Raw genomic sequence first — 21,936 nt, forward strand, 5'->3', positions numbered from 1 at the left:
ATAGACCAATTTGTCAACTATTAATAGACCATTTACTCGCATATTAGTAATAGATAAATACAAATTGTCTTGTGAGATTAATTGAAGTGTGCATAAGCTGACCCACCAAACACTCAAAATAAAAAGATAAATATGAATAAAATACCCCTAAAACACCCTTTAAAAATTACCATGTAACAGAATGGAATAAAGAAAATTTCATTATGTCAATCAAAAGAAAAGGTCGATTAATATTCAATAGAAAAGAAATGGCAACATAAGTACGTTTCTGATGTCATGACTCGAAAGAAGTTGAGATATTTTTACAAGTCATGCCTCGAACAAACTTGGTGACTAAGCATCTACCAATTCTATGAAGGCTGTGAAAAAGTAGAATGAAAAAGAGTGTGTGGAACCCCATTGGTGCCATTTAAAAAACACAAACAATAATTTTAAAAAGCAAGAAGAATAAAACTAGTAAGACAAAGAAAGGACAGATACAAACACATAGGACTACTACGTGAAATCAAATAGGTACTTACAGCTTCTACTGCACAGTATTATCAGCTTTTGGACTTGCAACATCAGCTTCGGGTTTTGCTGTTTCCTCGCCCCTACGCCCATTATCTTCAACACCAAGTACGTCATCTATCATGTCATCCTCTCCAACGTTAATATCTTCCACGTCATCCTCGTCCTCGTTGTTGCTACCACCAGGGATATTCCTTTTCTTTGGACCATGCTCAAGTCTATGGGTGTCCAATTCTTTGTCCATGGTTTCCTGCAAATTCGATACATCGTTATTTCCTTTTCTTGCCCTCCTGGCATTTTGCCACCTCTCCAAGTCCTTCTCAACATTTGCAATATACTGTTCTCCTATCTGTTTCTGATACTCGGACAACTCTTCCCTTCTGGAGGTTTTCCACTCCATAAAAGCCTGAAATGCATTTTTGTTATAAAATGAGTGAATGGGCAAATACTTATGATATCAATATGTAAATAAACTATCCCGCTCAATGGCATCATCGAGATGCAACCCCCCACCCACAAAAGAAAAACCAACTTCACCTTTAGTGATGTTTTATTTTATATATCTGTGTGTGTGTCCCAATCCCCATTCTCTCAGTAACAAACGGGACTCAACTATATTCCGAGTCAAACAATTACATCAAACAACATCTCCCAATTTGATTAAAAGGGTACATTAAGTTCAAACTAAACGAACTTGGCCCTTGGAGCGGAATACTCGAATAGTATTAGGATCTCATAGGTTAAGGCAGTTGATTTGCAGAAGATCTCAAAGCAAAATTGCCTTTTCAAGGAAAATATCAAACTAGGCACTAACCTCGTCTCTTCGCTGCTCGGCCAAGGTTGCATCCTCGTCCAATGGTTTATTTGGCAAATAATAAATTGAAGGTTCAGTCTTTGTCCTGGAAAACACAAACTTCGTGAAAAAGTACCCTCAAAACTCAAAATGGAATTCTATTACTAAAAATAAAAATAAAATAAAAAAAAAATATTAAAAAAAGCCTTCAAATGCAATTTAAGTTCCAGCATAAAAGGAAACATCTACTAGTAAGGTTAGTATTCTTTAATCTTTTTTAATCAAAACCCATGAATTTAGTTCAGCACTATTCATGAACAGAAACTTATCTTTGTCTCAATAAAATGTGAATATGGACACTTTTGGACCAAAATTAAAAATAACCTGCATAAATAGGAAAGCGAGATCAATGATATAGCTTGGTAATCTCAGAAGTGACATCAGTGAATGCTTTCATGAAAATTAAACACGACCAGACCTTATAAAATTGCAAAGTTTCTTATGATGCTCGCTCCATCGAAGAAAAAGTAATTCCAACTTCTTTTCTTCTGCCTTGGCAGCCACGCGAGCTCTGAGCATCTAAAGAAGTGGAAGATAGAAGTGGTTAAAAAAAACAATAATTATAGATTCAAACCTCATAGATATTTATCTAATTTAGCCTTTCATTAAATTACAGACCAGATCTCTCTTTCGTTTCTCTGCAATTTGTTCACGCTCTTGTTGCCTCAATCTTTCGCTTTCCTCTCGTGCCCTTTGCTCAGCCTTTCAAAAGTTATCAAAAGGGGAAATCAGCTTCAAACATGCTAGGAAGTTAAATTTTTAAAAAGGACATACAATAACTCACTCTTTGTAAGGAATCCGATCTTCTCATAAAAGCTTCCGTTCCTGAGAGTTGCTTGTCTTCCTTCCTGAATTTCTGAAGATATATAAAAATACCCCCCACCCCCCCCCCCCCCAAAAAAAAAAAAAAAAAAAAGCAAATTATGACGGACACAGTTATTGAAACTAGGCTAATGACGGACAATTATGATATAGCAGCTCTTCGGGAAAGATGGTTTTGAGCAACATCTTCATGAATAGAGAACCCACACAAACAGGATAAAACTTAAAGACCTACAATAATCAATGTATTGTAGTTTATTCATGATTTCTGGCCAGGTAACACAATACTTTAAATGTACATGCATCTACCTTTTTTTTTCCTTTCTTTTGGGGAATGGAAACAAGACATTTCATTGATGTAATGAAAAGAGATTAACGCCCAAAGTACAACAGAACATGTACATGCATCTACTTAAGGACCTAATCAACATAAAATCTAGATTTACAGCTTAAATTTTATTTATTTATTTATAATTATTATTATTAGTCGATAAGAAACAAATTTCATTAATGTATGAAATTACAAAAGATGGGCAAGAAACCCTATCCAATGGAGTTACAAAAGACTTCTCCAATTGGGCAAAAGAGATGTATGATCATATGAATTGAAAAAGGATGTAGCTTAAAATTTATTTTCTCTAGCCTATCCTCAACATTTCAAGTTCTTCGTGCATTGCATTCACTTGCTCATCCAGAAATATCTATTTATCTTGTCCGTAGATTGATGGATTGCATGCATCTACTTCCTTTTTGGAATATTTTCACCAATATGAGTAAATGCTCGATGGCGGGGACAAATTTGTTAATTAAAAGATTGGAAACATAAAAGATACATTTTCTACCCTTTTCTCTCGAGTGCAAAGATTAGAGAATTGAAGCTGGAAAAATGGTGCAACACATGACAAATTTAACCCAATCAATCATTTTACACATACCTCTAACGTTCCCAAAAGCTGACCCAGCATTCTCTTGTTCCTGCTAACTAAGCTAGGATCCTCATTCTTAGGCAATATCCTTGGAACATTTTCTGCTGCTGGAACTTCAAAATCCTGATATAAATTATAAAACAGAGCTTTGAGACTTCCTGCTGTGGGGCATCAAACCAAAGCATTGTCTAGATGATTAAAAGACAGTATATATGGAAATTACCATCCTGGCTCCTCTTCTATTCCCATCCAATCTAAATGAACCACTCTGCCGTAAATGATTTTGTTTCACATCGTTCTGGAAGGCTGTATCACTTCCAGAAGTTTCTTCCCGAGATGTATCCTTCATTGCATCCTTTCCTTCAGCTTCTTCATTTATCTCCCCATCCTCCTCCATCTGTGCTCCAATATTTATTAAAAGGTAGAGATAAAAAGGGTAAATGTTAAACTATGCAAATGAACGACATGGCAATCATGGTTTGAAGAAAATTATGAGGCCAACCAAGCTCATCTTTCATGTTCATTAGGTTATCTAGCATAATTCCTAGCTCTAGCAACAAAACCCAAAGAAAATAAAACATTAAAAAATGTTAAGAACACCCCAGCTAGAAACCCAAAGAAAACAAACCAATTTCTGAGCCTCACCTTAACAACAGCAGATGATAGCCGCCGCTTAGCAGGAGGCTGGTCTTCAGCATCGTTCCTTTCCCCCTGAAGCGAAACACTCGAATTATCGGTATATCCTCAATTATTTACAGTGCAATAAAAAAACGAAAGAACTCGTCATGGTCTCCACCCAAATTGCCAAAGGGATGCAATTAAAACTAAAACCAAGCTTCATGAGGTACGAAATAACAAGAAACATAACGAGTAGAGAGATAATACGCGCGCAAAATAGATACAAAAAGATGAGATTATATTACAGGTCGAACAAATCCCCGACGTGGTCCATTAGCGGCGAAGTTTCTTGGGCCAGGTCCGGCAAATCCCACCCTCCGGAGTCCGCGAGGATCACGAAGCCGTTCTGTAATCTGAAACACCAGCAATGCATCACTGAGTATCGGAAAAAGGAAAGAACGAAACCGAAGAAGAAAATTTGAAGAAAGAGAAAAAATGAAGAAGAAAAAGGAAGGACCTCCCGTTGTTGACGTTGAAGCTCATCGATCTCTTTGCGAAGATCGTCCTCCGTTTTCTCGACGGCAGCGGCGTTAGTTCCCATTGGAAGGATCTTGTATGGAACTGTGAACAGAGAGGAGGAAGAAGAAAGTAGAGACTTTCAAGTTCCAGTGTTTCGCTTCGCCAAAAACCCTTTCAAGGAGCTGTTTTCTCTTTTTCTTTTTTTCCCTCGGACTCTCAAAAAGTGCGTTTTTCACTCTTTTGTTCGTTTGAATTCATTGCGGCCCATTTTGCCTAAAGCCCAATATGACCCAAAAGGCCTCAAACCGTTTTCGTTTGCTCAATATATTTGAATCGCACTTTTATGAAAAGTAGAGGGTAGAAAATCAAAACTCTCAACTTAAGGTTGATAGCATTCAACTATGTTCGTGTTGGTTAAAATTATCGATGAAATATGTAAACTTTTTATCAATTAGTTAAGAAGAAATGTTGCACTCATCTCCATGCATTCCATGAAGAGAGAAAAATACAATACATACATAGGTATGTACTATATATATAACAACAAATTTAACACACCAACTTGTGATTAGACATTACAACAATGAAAATTTGACATATATTAACTTGTGATTAGACACTTGAGTGAACTATAACAATGCATGTATTCGAGTATTTTTTTTCTTTAATTAATTTATGTTGTTATAAGCAAATTAAGATCTAAGGGATATAATCGATATTAAACATACACATAGTAACAAAACTAATAAAATAACAAGCTACAAAGCAAAAGCAACAAATAAGGTCATAACCAAAATCAGTTTTAAGAAAATGTATCAGTTTGAGTTGTGCAATCGAGGGCGAGACCAATTAAATGTCCAATGGGGCAAGCCATTTGCTTGCCAAGCCAGTAAATACACCAACGACTTACGTAGAGACAATATATGTAATCTCTCATTTCAATGCAACATAACAACCTCTATTAAGAAAGCTTATTGAGTAATATTATTTTTCTAGTGTATTTGTTAAGTGTTGTTTTTGTGAAAATTGTTTTATGAAGTAAAATAAGCTCAAACATTCAACCATATATTCAACAGTAGTTCACATTTCTTTTTCTTTACAGTTTGTTATTGTAACTATTTGTATCAGACAAATGTATAAATAAGCATCATTTACAATTTGTAGAAAAACATACAAAGGCTTACAAGAAAGCTAGTAATTTGTAAAGAAAAAATGTGACTTAGCTCTTGAATAAAAACTCTTATCCTTCCCGTGGATGTAGGCATCGTTTGCCGAACCACGTATATCATCGTGTAGATCTCTTCCTTCTCTTTTCTTTTACAAGATTGCATGTTCTTCATCTTCTTCATTCACACGGAAATCGCTCGAAACAATCAGAAAGAAAGAAAGGGTTAGCAAAGTATTCTGCAAAACGATAAAGAGAATGAGAGAGAAAGAAATTAATTGTTCTGAAAATCCCATCAGAAACAAAATAGGCATTCACTTCTATCAGACAAAAGATAGTGGGTTATTCCACGTGGTGCACATCAGCTGGAAGATCGTGGACAAAGGAGGATCAAGTTTTCTACCAAACCAATTTAATTTTGGGGCAAAATAACTTGGTGGATCACGATTTGGATCAGCAAACAGGGCCAACATTTTATCATTTGGGCTTTCCCAATTCATAATTTCAAGTGTGCAGACCCAACATTTTATCATCTGTGTAATTATTTATGTTATTCTCGATATCTTATATATAGAGTTCACTATTTTTTTTTTATCATAATATATAAATATCAAAACCTTTTATGACAATTTCATCTCTCTCTGTTCAAAACTTTAGATGGTACCAAGGTTAGAGTTTAATGACTTCAAAGTTTTTTTCCACCAATATTGGTGTCATCTTCAACAACATTCGATTTGATTTGTTCTTCTCAAAATTCAAAGCCAATTAATCCTTGAAGCAAAGTAAATACTATGAGATTAGATGAAGAAAATTATCAACTACGGAAAGTTAATTCTTGTTGCATTTTGTGGCATGACTTACAAAGTTTCATTGATGAAGATATTTAAATACTGGCAAAGACGATAAACATTGAAAATGAATCTTCTTCTATTCCTTCTCCAAATCTTGAGTATGCTTTCTAGGTTCTCTGGGATAATTTAATCACTTCCAGTTCTTTGGATCTATGGAAAACGAAGTGTTATTAGAAGTTCTTGATTGCAAAATTGCCAACGAAATATAAAAGAGTCTTAAAACTCGTTTTTCCTCGAAGAATGTTGCTCGTGTGATGCAGTTGCAATCAAAGCTAGAAAACGTGAAGAAGAGTAATCATACTCTCAGAGATTATTTTCAAACCATCAAGATTCTTGTTGATTCATTAACATTGCACATTTTATCTAGCTTGGAATGAAATATGATTCCACTGTTTCTGTAATGTCTGAAAGAGAGAAACACTCCATGTCTACAAAAAAAAAGTCTATTCTATGTTACTCATCCAAGAGAGTTGGATTGAAAGTCACGCCTCCATTAATTTAGATGGAACTTTACCATCTGTGAACTATGTTGTTTAGGTCATCCATCTTATATTACTGATAAACACATTTTTTATTCTTGTAAAATTTCTTACCCTCGTAATAAAAAATGTCTTTTTCATACATGTGTTGTTGGAAAGATTCATACTGTACATCTTGTTGACTCCATTACACAATATTCTTCTTCTTCATAATCAGTTGTTGTCGATTTATGTGGACCAACTTTTGTCACTTCTAAAAATGGCTTCCAATACTATATTATTTTGTTGATATATACAATAACTTCTTAATTGTTTTATCTTACATCTTCAAAATGATGGAGGGGCAGAGTTTCGTCCTTTTATTCCTTTTCTTAAAACCAATGGAATAACGCACCGTACTACTTGTCCCTATACTTCTCAACAGAATGGTATCGTAGAACGTAAGTATAGACATATTGTAGATACTAGTCTTACGTACCTTACATTCTCATGCATCTTTGAATCTAGAATTTTGGGATGATGCATTTTCTCTAGCAATTTATCTCATTAACAGACTTCCTACTATAGTTCATCCATTTATTTCACTTTTGAAGAAGTTATTCAACATCAAACCAATTTATTCATTTCTTAAAATGTTTGGATGTCTATGTTAACCACCTCTACAACCCTATAATCATCATAAAATTGAACCAAAATCTATCCCTTATATTTTTATTGGATATAGCAATGTTCATAAAGTGTATAAATATTTATCTTCTTTTGGACTTTCTATACATATCAAGACATGTCCGATTCTCTGAATTTTTCTTTCTAGCTTTATCCCATCCTTTTTTTTTATCTAATTCATCTAGTTCTCTTCAACTATTTCCTCTACTCTTTTAATTAACCCTAAACTTTCCTCATTTTTTGCTGCAAATAGTACTTTACGTCACTCTTCTCTACTACCTACTACCACTATGTGTCCTTTATAACCTACTCAATCTAGTTCAATGACAAATCCTTTATCTTATCCTCAATCTCAACCTTTTATTTCACCCACTTCTAATGGTTCTTGTCATCTACTTTGTTGTGATCTATCTTCTTCTTTACCCATGACTTCTTTGTCTTCAAATAACTGCTCTTCTTCTAACCAATTTTCATCTCTACCGACTTATTCTTCTTTGGCTCCATCTAATGATGATTCCCCATTACCTGCGTCTATTTCTAATGAGATTGACAACCAACATTCTATGATTACTCCGTTTAATGCTAGAATTTTTTAAACCAAAAGTGGTGCTGACAGAATATATTAAAATTGAACCACCACAATGAAAGATGCTTTGAAATGTCCTCATTGGGTCAAAACGATGAATACTGAACATGATACTTTGGTGGATAATAAAACATGGACCTTGGTTCCACCTCCAAATAATAATATCATTGGTTGCAAATGGTTATTTAAGATCAAACACAACTTAGATGGCACCATTGCTAGTTATAAAGCAAGATTAGTAGCTAAAGATTTTCATTAGGAAGTTAATCTCGATTATACAAGAACTTTTAACCATGTGGTCAAACATAAAACTATTAAAGTATTGCTAACTTTGTCTCTTGTCGTTTAGATGGCAATTAAAGTGGATATAAACAATGTTTTCCTCTGCGGTTTGTGTTGGATTATTTCACATTTTTCTTTAGTGAAAGGCCCATTAAATGGGCAAAATAGGTTTTATTTTAAGACTTATAAAACAATCAGCTTTTGTGTATTACAAAAATCGAGAGACAAAAAGCAGTGAAGAAGAATTAGAGAAAAACTTTCTTCTGTACAATAACGTATTTCAGCCATTTGGGGATCGATTTGTGGTCCGATCAAACTAAAATTTTGACAGTGTATTTTTGGCATGAGCGTTTTCAAACTGGACAGTGGAGATTTCATTTGGAGCTACCTACAGTTAGATACTGTGGATAATTAGTTGTCACTTCAAGTGAGACATTTTTAATTTTATTCATCACTATTTGTTGTCATTTGTTGTCGAGATTGTTAATCTTGAGATATTTATTCGTGTGTGTCTCTAGTTGTGACTAGGAAAAACTTGTTGTAACCCATTATTGATCATAGTGGATATTTTGACTTTGGTCCGTAGTTTTTCGCTCCACACATTGAGGGGGTTTTTCCACATTAAAATTCCTTGTGTCCTTACTTGATTATTATTGTTGTTGCTAGTTGATTAGTATTCTATTAGATTCACACAAGAGTGAGATAATTGATCTGAAAGACATAGCGTTTTATCCCAACAACTTGCTCATTGAAGAAGTTTTTAATGACAACTTCCTGTTTTGATTCTTCCAAGAATAATCAGATGGTGTGCAAACTCTATAAGGCTTTTTATGGACTCAAACAAGCGTCAAGGGCTTGGTTTGAGCAATTAACCTCTTATCTTCATTCTTTTGATTGCTATATCTTGGTTTATGTTGATGATGTAGTATAATCGAAAATTCATCAATTGGTATAAATAATATTGTTAAACATTTACATAATCAGTTTGCTTTGACAGATCTTTAAAAGCTTTTCTTGGAGTATAAGTATCTTATACACATACTAGAGAAATTTCTTATCTCAAAAGAGCTATATCTCAGATCTTCTCTATGAGACTAAGTTGCATGAAGCAGAACAAATTTCAACTTCTATGCTTCGTGGGTCTATTTTATTAGTTCATCAAGGTGAAAAGTTTCATGATTATCTTTATAGAAGTACTGTAGGGGCACATGGATTACATGTTCTATTAACAAAGTTTGTTAGTTCATGCATGCCTCTACATTAGCTCATTGGCAAGATGTAAAGCATATTTCTGTGCTATTTAGAAGCTACTCTTGATCATATAACATTTTTAAGAAGCCTGTTATTACAAGGATTTGATCTGATTCAGACTAGGCATCAAACCCATATGAGAGAAAATCAACTTCTGGATACTATGATTACTTTAAAGGAAATACTATTACATTTTCTTCAAATAAACAACATATTATTTCAAGATCAAACACAAAAGCAAAGGGATTGTTACAAGGGATTGTCCTTTGATTTGTATGGGTGAGAGTGGCCAGTTCGCCGGCTCATTAAGCCTACCATTTTAGGGACAAGATCGAGTGGGGAGCTGAGAACATAAGAATACAAGATGGATTTCACTCCTTCCCAACTTTAAGGTAAGTAGATGAATGTTTCTTTAAGTGGTGTCTCTGGGACTTAAACAAAGGACTCTATCCTCTCACTAGCCCGAGTAGGGTTTTCATTTAATGGTTGAACCATAAACAAGTTATTCATTAGAGAAGCACTGGTATTTAATGATACAGAAGTGACCTAGGGGTAAAACGATAATTTTAACCCAGCTAGTGTCACGAACACTCGTGAAGGACTTGCTGTTGTTGGTCTATATCCATGGACAGAAAAATATATCTACAGTGAGAATGGTATAGTTGCGGGTCTTTAATGGAGTGTACCCACAGTTAACGATTACTGACTAATGTGGTTAATGAGTTTAGCCAATTAATCTTATATAGCTGGAGCTTCTGATCTGTAGTTTCATGAGATCTAATTCCTAGCTCGTAAAGGGAATTGAGATAACCATGTTTTGAATAGAGTTTTAAATGTTCAAATTCACTTAGAAAAATAATATAATGTATAATGATACATTATAATATAAACTTTATATATTATTTACACTTTATAATAAAGTTAATTTTGAAAATGATTCAAAATTAATTTGTGGTAGAATTAAATATTTGAAGCAGTGCAAATATTAATTTAATATGAATTAGATTCATCTTAAAATTATAGGTTGAAATTAATGTGTATTTGATGCACATTAAAACTATAGGTTACAAGAGAAATACAACTGGATATGATTCATTTGTATGTTAAATCAAATATTTGATATTTAATTTGATAATTATTTAATTAGAGAATTAAATAATTATTTAATTTGATTTAATTAATTGAATTAAAACTATAGGTTGTATGAGATATGTTTAATTTAAATATGATTTAAATGAAATCATTGATTAAATAAGATTTAATTAATTATTAATTTATTTAATACAAAATTAAAAGTTAACTCCTATGTTGGGAGTTAACAGAAACATGGAATGATTCCCATGTTTCACTCTGTCTCTCTCTTTGTGATTATAATCGTGCAATTTTTTGAAGAACGCAAGGTGATTGATTTTTTATAGACACAGAACGATTTTGTGAACATACTTTCTCTCCAAAAGAAATTCTCCTTCCTTCTTCCTAGTTGTTATTTGGTTCCCACAAACCTATAATCCTCAATTCTTAGAGAATAAGGAGGAAACCTTTTTTAGTGATATTGTTCTCAATCCCAATTGAAAAATTGGTGTTTTTAATTTAGTTCTACAAAAGTAAGCAACGTTTCCCTTTTCTCTGTAGATTTAATTCTATAGCATGCTTAACCTAGTTTAATAATACAGTAGGCTGTTTATTTTTTGTCTCTGTAATGTTTTCTGAATTTCCCAATGTATTGGTATGTCAAAATACTTAAATTGATAGCGAGTAATGGTCCTTGATTCTTCCACTGTGTTAGGGTTTTCAACCATTAGTCGAAATCCAAAATTGGTCATCGGAGTTGGTCGCACGAAGGTGGTTGTTGGAATTGGGTTACCGGAATTGTCATCGAAGGTGGTTGCCAAAGCTTGGAATTGGTCGTCGGAGTTGTTATCAGATGTGGTTGTCGGAGCTCAAAGTTGGTTCCTAGAGTGTGGCAGCGATAATTGTCGACAACAGTCGATGGGTGGGGTCATTAAAAATATTGAAAGAAGAAAAAGATTAGGCGAGTTGGGATGAGTTGGTAAAATATACCAACTCAACTCCACCAACATTTAAAGTTGGTTGGCCAAACATTAAGTTGGTATATTATACCAACTTAACTCAACTCATGTTGGCAAGCCAACTACCTCCATACATATATATACCTACTTTTACCATAAGTATAAACTTTTTGGGCCACGTTTACCAAATCGTAATGAAAAGTGGCAATTATAACGAGTATGAATCGCAAATGTAATTGGGCTGTTTTGTTATCACATTTACTTATATAAATCTATCACATTTACTATTACTGTTACCGCTAGACCCTAGTGGTAACAATAACGATAACGATAATAATAATAGTAACAATAAATATGAAATATTCACAATTCTAATACTATAACAACAACAATATTCATAATGGTAAAGTAATGGAAACGATAATATCTAATAGGTCCTACGTAAATTTCAAATGCAATCAAATTGAGCATGTTTCATTCCTTAATTAGATTGCGTTATTTGATTACATAATTCAAAGTAGACCCCACATTTCATAATAATTGCATAATACAGATAAACAATAACAAGCGTAATTAAATGGGACTCACTTTTTAGATTACCATTGATATATTACATTTACAAGTGGGTAAACGTGATCTTAATGTAATCCTTAGATGAGTTTTCTAATTAGTTCCTAAATTGTGTTTATTTAGTTTCTATATGTATAAATATTTAAGGTAACTATTAAGTTTTCAAATTAACATTATTTCATTGGAAAGTTATTCTCTTAAAGTTTACTACTTATACAGGTGATAATCTTGAGTCAAAAGACAATCTTAAGTCGAAAGACGATATTAGTAAGAGTAATTCTATAAATACAAAAAACATAAGTATTTACAATCTATAGCAAAAAAATTGTCAAGGGAAGTGGAGTTTTCTTTCTTTCTTTTTTCTTTTTCTTTTTTTTTTTTTCAAAATTCTTAAAATATCCTTGCAATTTGAAATCTGTGTGTCCTCACCTATGGCTTCTTCCTCATTATTCTTCAACTTCTTCCTCGACGTTCTTCATCGAAGACATTCTTCCTCGACCATGATACAATTTCTTCCTTGATTTTTTTCTTTGATTTTCTGCGCGTATAGGTTTATGGTTCTTCCGCGATTCTCTTCTTTGATTTTCTGCATGCGTCCGACTATGGCCTCTTCCTCGTCCATGGTGTCGTGGTTCCTCGACCACGCTATTCATCTCGTGAAGTTCGTTTCACAAGATGAACTTCACGAGACAAAAGATAAAAATGATATAAAGTTGAGTTCATTGAGTTCGTTTCTTGTGAAGTTCGTCTCATGAAGTAACTTCACGAGACAAAAGATAGAACTGACGTGAAGTTGAGTTTGTTGAATTCATTTATCGTGAAGTTTGTCTTGTAAAATAACTTCACGAGATGAATTTCACGAGATAAAAGACAGAAATGACGTGAAGTTGAGTTCGTTGAATTCATTTCTCGTGGAGTTCGTCTCGTGAAATAATTTCACGAGACAAATGACATAAATGACGTAAAGTTAAGTTCATTAATGAGATGCATCTAATTGCTTTTTTATAGTTTGAATTACATCTAATGAGATGCATATTGTTATCCTCAAATGCTTGTTCTGGTATTGCATTATTGTTTGATGTTCATGTTTCTGTTCCATATGTTTAAACATATAACAACCAGTCTATATTCTATCATTGGTTATCACTCACTATTAGCATTCAATAAACATTGGTAAACTTCTATCACAGTCTATTGCTAATAGACAATAATGTCTATCAGCGATAGATAGATACTGTCTATTGCAAACCATGAAATGTGATATACAGTGATAGTGTCTATCACTGTCTATCAAGTACCTTTTTATATACTAAAGCACGACATCAAGTGTAAGTAGTCTATGAATGAAAAAAATACAAACTGTAAAAGAAATACCAATTGTAAGTAACCCTCAACTAAACATATCTAAGAAAACATATGTATACATTGGTAATGGTATGAATGATAGACAACATACAACACTTAATGTCGCATATAGACACTGATAGTAGTCTATTAGTGTCTATTTGTAATAGATATTGCTAGAGTTCTATTACTTTCTATGTACTTCTTTTTTTTTGTATTACAACATGACTAAACCATGAAGTGGATCCTATAAGCAAACTAAACTAAAACAAAACAAATATCAAAACATATACAATCTAATAATTAGCCCCTAGACAAACAATCAAATATGAAAACATATACAACCAGACCAAATATATATGAGAAAATGTTCCATCACTTTATATCATTGATAGACAGTGATACACTGCTATCAATGTCTATCATAGGTTTGTTTATACCTTCAGTTTTAGTTTCCCTTGCTCTATCTTTTGAGTTTTTATCTTTTTTTAAAAAAATATTTTTTAATTTTTTTTAATGATTCTTCTTATTTAATTATCTTTCTTTTGATGTTGCTTACCATTTGTATACAAAATTTATGGTTAATAAATATTACTACTAAACAAGAAATTAGAATTAGGCTTAATAACTATAATCATTCATAAATTGATAAGAAAAAAAGATATACCTTTTGAAGTTGAGTTATTACCGGTGTAGTGAGAAGAAAGATGCAGCAAGAAGCACAAGTGGAATAAGGATTAAGAAGAAGAGGAGGACCAAGAAATAGCGGACGAGGATGGAAATGAAGCAGTGCATGGAAAAGGACGTAAATAAAAAAGAAGAAGTGAACCAGCGTCGATGGAAAAAGAGGAAGAATAATAAGAATAAGAATAAATTGATTTTGAGAGAACAATGAAATGGAGAGGATTGGAGAATATGAAGCGTCGTTAGTTGGAGGCAAAGATATTCGGAGAAAATCGTGTCAATTAATTGTGGTTGGAGTTTCAGGTCGGGTCGCCGTCTTTTCTCTCTCTCTTTTTATTATTATTATTTATTTTTGCATTTGGGCTGGGGGTATTTTACATCATTTTTGAGTTTGGTTTGGGCTGTAATCGTTTCTTAATCTATTTTACAGTATATTTTTTTGCTATAAATTGTAAATACTTTGGCCCACTTTTCTATATATAAAAATCCCCTTATTGGTAATTCAAATCTAAATACAATATTAGTAATATTATTTATATATTTTTTTAATCTTGGTCATAATAGTTATCTTAGTATTTGTATTTCGAGGTCCATTCTAATTTAGTATTGTTATATTCAAATGTCTAAATTTAATCTCGTATTTTCAATAAAAATTGTAAACACATTCATATTTGAAAATTAGTAATAATAATTTACATTAAAGAAGTCCCAACATAATTATATTATTAAAATTTCAAGGGTGAAAATTGATAGAGATTTTATTTTATTTTATTTTTTAAATGATAACTTTAAACCAACTATAAAAGTTGATTTTAAGATCTATCATAATTATGAACTAAGTTTAGATCTTCGAAATTATATTGACTAAAATAATATTTTAGTCTTTGATTTTTTTTAACTAACATCCAAATAGAGATTATATTTATTTCAAATATTTTCATTCAAAATATGACATTATTTTAAACCATGGAGTTTAGAGCCCCTTTTATGAACTTCTTTAATTCCAAATAGAGGGTAAAAAAAAAGTTTAAAGTAAAGGATTAAGGCCAATCTTAACGTCGTTCAATTTCGATGCAAATGTCATGACTTAGAAAAGAAAAAGGAAAAGGAAATTCAAATAGGAAGAAAATAACTAAACTTTATTCATTGGATAATTATTTGAATTTTAAAATGTAAGTTATAAAAATTATTTCCATTTTTTTATCCATTCTTTTAAGATTTTTATGAAAACTAAAAAAATAATAGTTTTAAAAAATTTGTTTGTTTGTTTTTATAGAATTCAGTTAAGAATTCAAATGTTTAATTTAGAAAAATGGAGAACGTATTTGAAATACATTTCTAAGTGTTTAATGTAAAAAAGTAAGTTATTTTGGAAGAAATTGAATTGTTTGACGATCATTCAAAATAGTTTTTCAAGTGTATTTTAACAAGTTTTTAAGTTTAAAAAAAATAATTTTTTCCTTGAGTGAATCCAAACGGTCCCAAAAACTATTGTAAAGAAGTTGTCAAAAAACGTGTACATTTAAAAAAACTAAAAAAAAGAAAAAAATGTCATCAAACAAGACATTAATTATTAAAAAAAATGGAAATATTAATTATAAAGTAAAGTAATAAAAAAGAAAAAACTGAAGCTATCCATTGTGATTAAAGTATCATGCCTAACAACCAAAAATAGCTACAACTTAGCTGCTAGTTTAAAATGGTTAAATGTATGAGAAAAGAACCTTTAAAAATAAGCAAATAAAAACGTGCAACACAAACGAACAACACAAATAAAATGCAGATAATTATTTTAATATATATATATATATAATCAAAGCTTGAAATATCGATGTCGATAGAAATATCGAAACTTTAATTTTTTAGAAATTTAAATTATCAAATAAGTTTTTTATGGTTTTTAAATATCTATTATTTATATTATTAGTGATATTTTGTTGCTTATTTTATATGTTTTGTAGATTTTTTTATTATCTAATAGAAATATCAATTTACCTTTTATGTGTCGATATTGAACCTACGAAAACAAAATATAGAGATGTGAATGGAAATTTAGTAACGGGTTGAATAATTTTTTTAAAAAATTGGGAGCCACGAGAAATTATGCAAAACGGCGTCGTCTGAACTATCACAAACAAAGGAACTGAAACGAGCGACAAAAACTTATCCTAAAGCGTTGAGCGAGTGTTAGGATCTGCATTAATAATGGGGTCCCACTCCGACGAAGAACAAGATGAGAGAGAAAACAGAGAAGAGTCGATTTTCCCAGCACCACATTATTGATTTTATTGATAATTGATGAACCATCGATTTTGTTTTTCCCCAACTCCCATCCACCATTGCAGCGCCTCTCATCCACGTGCCAGATATCTCACACGCTCCGATTCCAATCCTTCGAATCTTCACTCCAAATTCCCTCAAACCCCTCTTCCCAAATCGTCTCTACCTCTACTGGGTCGAAATTTAGTTCGAAAACCGCGATGTTAGGCGGTGGTGTTGGCGGTGGAAGCGTTTATTGGGGAACGAGAAACGAGCCCCGAAATAGTAGAGGTCTTGTTGTTCTTTTCGCTTGGGTTTCGATTCAGCATCGTCACTTGGATAAGTTTGTTCATCTTTATGCCTCGCTTGGATGGAATTCCCTTGTTTGTTATGCCGATTTTCTTAATATGTGAGTTCTTTTGCTATTTGGGTCATCGATGTTTTTGGTTTTCTTCGTATTCCTGGAGGTGGATTTTGAATTGTGTTGGGCTTTTTCATCTGGGTACCTTCGTTCTTCAATTGGGTATTTTTGGAAGACGATTTCGCCGGAGGGTTTCTCGTTTTCTGCGTCGAATTTGGTTTTTGTTTGGGAAATTGTTGTGATTGACCCCAAGTCTATTTTCGATGTTGCTCGTTTCATGGTCAGAGAACGTCAGTTACCTTTTTGTTTTTAAATGTCTAACGTATTGTTCTGTTTCTCCTCACTACAATTCTTTCAGATTTGATCCTGAAAGAGCTACATCACTGGCGTTTCTTGTTATTAATGAGCTTGTAGAGGTTAGTGCCCTTGTTCTCTCTCTTATGTTGGATGTTTTTTCATTTTGACCTTATGGTTAATCTGGGTTGAAGTTGAACAGGGTAGATATGAACTTATGTGTGATGTTGAAACAATTACTAAATTGTACCCCAATTTTTTTCCAAAAAAAAGTACAATGGACTATTGTAATGAGATGGAAGTTTCAGTGTGTTTCAAATTATCTCATAAGATCCTTTTGGTATTTCTTTACAGGAGCTAAGACTGAAGCTTCGTCCTATAGTTTTTGTAGCTCTAAGTGGTGCATCAAAGGCTTGTATGTGCAGGGTTTTGCAGGTGACTTAGCTCAATTACTGAGAATTCTTCATTTAATGCACACATCAATTTTCTGTTTATATCCATATTGAATTAGTAATCTTATTGCAACTATCGCATTATTAATAAATTTACTTCATGAATTGCAGATTATCGAGGGAAGATGTGGCAGTCCACTTTACATGGTTAGCTTATCATTGTTTTGTATTCTTTAAGTTTCTCTTGTAAAAAAGTCTTCCTTGTGATATCAATTCGAATTGAAATCGAGGTGGTGAATGACAGTTTCCTCATTTCCTTTTACTGTGAAGAATGAATGTCAAATGATCAGAACTTGTGTTTCTGGGCACATATATGATTCCAGTCCTGTTGAACTAATAAGTGACTTGGGTGCTCGATTTGCCATACATCCAACTATTCTGAAAATGCCTGGATCATCTCAACTTATCTCCTGGCTTGCAAAAGGCGTCTCTTCTGGTCTTGATGCTCTATATCTCACTAGATTTGATTCACAGCGTGATGAGTATTGGCGGACATTGTGCTCGTCTGTTGTAAGTTTCCTAGTTTCTTTTCACCTTCCCTAAACTCGATTTCATATTCACAAGTTAATAAGTTTTCTTGCTCTTATTAGAACATTGGTGCTCCATTTCTCATTATGTGCTCTGAAAAGGATGATCGTGCTCAGTATGAAGTTATCTGTAATTTCACCAAGAGTATTCAAGAATTAGGGGCCGACGTTCAGCTTGTGAAATTCAATGGCTCCCCACACTTAGGTTTGTCTCAAACTGACTCTTTCCTTTGTAGTACTTCATTTAGAACAAAGAAGTGCCCTGTTTTCAATGTTATTATTACATTTTCAAAATTTCTCTTCAGAAGGATTCAATTCCCTTTAATTGAAACAAAAAGCAGCCTTTTAAAATAAAAATTTGGCTGTTGATATGGTTGTATTGGGCTAATTTTCTCCAAGTGATACTGTTCCTTAGACAGGAAAATGTTTATAATTAAATTATATGTGATATCTGTTTCTTGTCAGGTCATTACAAAAATTACCCAGCTCAATATAGAGCTGCTGTGACCATATTTCTCGAGAAAGCGTCATCTGTTTATTCGCACAAAATCCTACAATTTAAAGGAGAAAGAAGAGACATGGAAGGTGATGAAATGCCTGAATTGATATGTGACCTTCAGAATGCAGCTGTTAATTCAAACCAGAGTTTTAGAAGAGTGGCAGTTGGGCCAAGCGATCACTTCTTCTTGCCAAGCTCGGCAGATACTCAGGATGGTGGAGAGCATCCATCCTCACCTGACCCAAAAGAAAGAACATCTCCGCTTTCAAGCCCCCCTGGCATCAGTGCACATAGTGTCCTCGGTCAATTTCTCTTCGATGTTTGTGTGCCCAAAAATGTTGAAGGTTGGGATATTAAATTTCACGGCTCTTTAAACGGGCAACCACTTGCTTCAGCTCGCAGGCACTCACCTTTCTCTGGTACAAAGTTCATCCGACGCTCTAGACTATGACATAGATAATAGATGAGAGTTGGAAACTGGGCTTTTGTCTGTGAGTTTATTATCATCTAACCTCTATCTTTTGAGGCATTAGTAGCACATCTAATTTAAATTTTAGACAAGGAATCCCTCCTTTGTGGTAATTGCAAGATTTGGAGGTTGTACCTCATTAGGAATCTTTTCGGACCAAAGGATGACTCCGCATCACCATGGCCTCAAGTACTGGAAAAACCGTATGTACAATTTACAATGAGGTATTGTAACATACAAAGAGGTAGAAGTTTCAGACTGCTCTATTGTGTGATAGGGTATGACCGACGAGTTCGAAGATTGGTTAGAGATGTGGTATATTGTATGGTGATGTCCACATACAGTAACAGACTGTTGATGGTATTGAGGAAGGGATTTTTGTTCATAGGTTTTAGTGTACAGAAGGAACTGTAAAAAGGGAAACTCCAGTATGTTGACAGACTCTCACTTGGATGTTTGAATAATGTATACACTTGAACTGAACGAACAAGACATGTTGATTTTGAAGAGATATGTGTTTATTTTTTTTTGGGTCTTGCTTGACATATGGGATTTATATCATTTAACATTGGTTGTTGTTCTGGCTTCATGACATAGGATGTAGAGAAGGGGAAGAATGGTTAGTTTTGGTAAGGAAACAAGTTTGAGAGTAATGGGCAGATTGGGAAGGATTCAGCAAGTACTTGCAAAAGGTCAAGAAGTCATATCAACTCAAAATCAATAAATGATCCTGCTTTTCCTCTCTCCCTCTCTTTTTCTCAAACTACTTTTTTTAGGGAAAGGGGCAAATCTCCATCTTTTATTATATTGTTGTTTCATCTTTCATACATGTGGAATTGGAGAAGGAGAAAAAGTCTTCATTGTTTGTTTGTTTGTTTTTTTTTTAAATCACTTTTTTACTCTTTGTGCTTGCATGATTCAGATTTGTGAGACTACTAGTTTTTGAAGGACTTTTACGCAGTACAAGTGTAATCCCTGTCCTTAGGCAAGGCTATTTTAATTTCACTTTCAAGTAGGCCTTTAATCATTCAGGTCACGTTTACATTAATCATAATGAGATTCTATTGAAAGATGAATAAGAATGGAGATGTGAAATTAAAAATGTGTTTTATGAAAAAGAGATGAATTAGATTGTAAAATATATGTGAAGAAATCAACAAATATAAAATTACTTAGTAAAAAGGTTATATTTAGATACATTAATGAATGAGAACAAAAATGTATTTAAACATATAGTTTTCTTTTTCTTTCTTTCTTTTTTTTTGGACAAAGAACAAAGGGGCAAAAGCCCCACCAATTACAAGAAAACATATCTAGACATAAGCAGAGTAAATCATGTAGGATAAGACAAATAGAGAATAGAAGTCTTGCAATCCTCCAAAGCTTTTCGTGTAACACCATGTGCAAGGTTATCTGACTACGACTAATATGAGTACAAGCGGCAACCTCTAATGCATTACCCTGCTCCTTTGCCTCTATAGAGAAGAAAGAGACTTCAGAGAGATCAATAACACCATCATTCAGTAGATAAATAATCTCCAAACAATCTGACTCAACCAAAATATTTGAGATGCTTAATAAAGAAATACTCTCTAGCCCAGAGCAAATCGTTATAGCTTCAAGAAGCTTCACCTTTGACAGCGAGAGAAGAACTTACCAGTTAGACGAGCCCATCCCAAATTATCTTGAAGCATCAACCCAATCGACATGAATTGGAGCCTGCGTTCCAAGTAGCATCCGTGTTCAGCTTCCAAAAGAAACTAGAGGGGGCTGCCATCTATTCAACATATGGTGAGATTAGGATAGATTGCACCTTTGCCTTTACCATAAGATCTAGCATCAACATCATGAACCTCAAGAATATGTTTGACTATGGAATAGCAAATAGACTCAACATCAGCATTCTACCTTTGGAACACCATCTTGTTCCTAGCTTCCCAAATATGCCATGCAATTATCACGATCCTATCCAAGTCCATAGTAGACACAAAAAAAAATCTAGTGTCATAAGTCCTGATAGGTCCATTGAGGACTATGATCCCAAAGAACATCAATATTAGTTGAGATAAACCTACATCAGATCTCTCTGAAAATCGATCACTCCAATACAATACGTGTTGCGGTTTCCACCTGTTTCCTACAAAACATATACAAAACATTAGAATATACTCCCTTTTTAGCAATATTAGATTCGGTAGGGAAAATGTATGGGATAATTCTCCAACAACGGATCTTTGCCTTAGGGGGTACTTTAGTCTTCTAAAGAGATTTCCATAAAGACTTAGAAGCATTCCTTACAGACGAAACTAGCTGCATTCGAATTAGCAAGATTTAATCCTAAAAAGTAAGTGCTTTTAAAGGTGAAAACTCCCTGTTTATCAAGGTTCCAAATTATCTCATTATCATGGCGCCCTCTTAGTCGTTGTATTTGAAGGATAGTGTAAACATCATCATTAATGAATCTTGATTGGATTAGCTCCTCGTTTTAGTCTCCATTGTCGGAGAAGAGATATGCAACATTTCTTCTTTGTAAATCAGGATGAACCTATATAGGTACCTTGTTTTCCTCCCTCGGAAGCCAAGGATCACTAGAAATTTATATAAACTATCTGTTTTCCACCCGCCATCGATAGCATTTCTTAAACAAAGATATTCCCCATAGGATGCTCCTCTAAGCATAGGAAGAGTTATGACCTAGACCTATATTTAGAAAATTTTTAGTTTTGAAATTACCTCAGAGTACCTTAGTAAGTAAACTGTTAGGTTGCCTAATGATACACTAGCTTTGCTTAGCCAACATAATCAATTGAAGATATGCAAGTCGCGGAAGTTGAGACCACCATCCTTTTTCTTGACACACATGCTAGACCAATTGCGCCAATGTATTTTGGCTTTGTCGCTAGCTGATCCCACCAGAAC

The 21,936-nt window shown here is 33.5% G+C and overlaps 2 protein-coding genes across 2 annotated transcripts; one reads left to right on the forward strand and one right to left on the reverse strand.

Annotated features, from left to right (window-relative positions):
* Positions 1–182: 182 nt before the first annotated feature.
* LOC120089382 (protein-protein interaction regulator family protein) lies at positions 183–4,462 on the reverse strand. The gene is made up of 10 exons (XM_039046834.2): positions 4,247–4,462; positions 4,035–4,142; positions 3,757–3,822; positions 3,335–3,508; positions 3,121–3,234; positions 2,148–2,219; positions 1,982–2,065; positions 1,782–1,882; positions 1,325–1,409; positions 183–916 (listed from the first exon to the last, which is right to left on the reverse strand). Exons 1-10 carry the CDS (start codon positions 4,328–4,330, stop codon positions 527–529), a joined length of 1,278 nt encoding a protein of 425 aa, XP_038902762.1. The 5' UTR covers positions 4,331–4,462; the 3' UTR covers positions 183–526.
* Positions 4,463–16,321: 11,859 nt separating this feature from the next.
* LOC120090408 (peptide methionine sulfoxide reductase (Protein of unknown function DUF829, transmembrane 53)) lies at positions 16,322–19,524 on the forward strand. The gene is made up of 7 exons (XM_039048047.2): positions 16,322–16,824; positions 17,135–17,192; positions 17,425–17,505; positions 17,634–17,669; positions 17,793–18,032; positions 18,113–18,254; positions 18,515–19,524. The coding sequence occupies exons 1-7, from the start codon at positions 16,637–16,639 to the stop codon at positions 18,997–18,999; spliced, it is 1,230 nt and encodes a 409-aa protein (XP_038903975.1). The 5' UTR covers positions 16,322–16,636; the 3' UTR covers positions 19,000–19,524.
* Positions 19,525–21,936: the final 2,412 nt, after the last annotated feature.

Source organism: Benincasa hispida, chromosome 1 (assembly GCF_027475165.1).
Source record: "Benincasa hispida cultivar pf3 chromosome 1, pf3_genome.v1.1, whole genome shotgun sequence".
Classification (NCBI taxonomy): domain Eukaryota; kingdom Viridiplantae; phylum Streptophyta; class Magnoliopsida; order Cucurbitales; family Cucurbitaceae; genus Benincasa; species Benincasa hispida.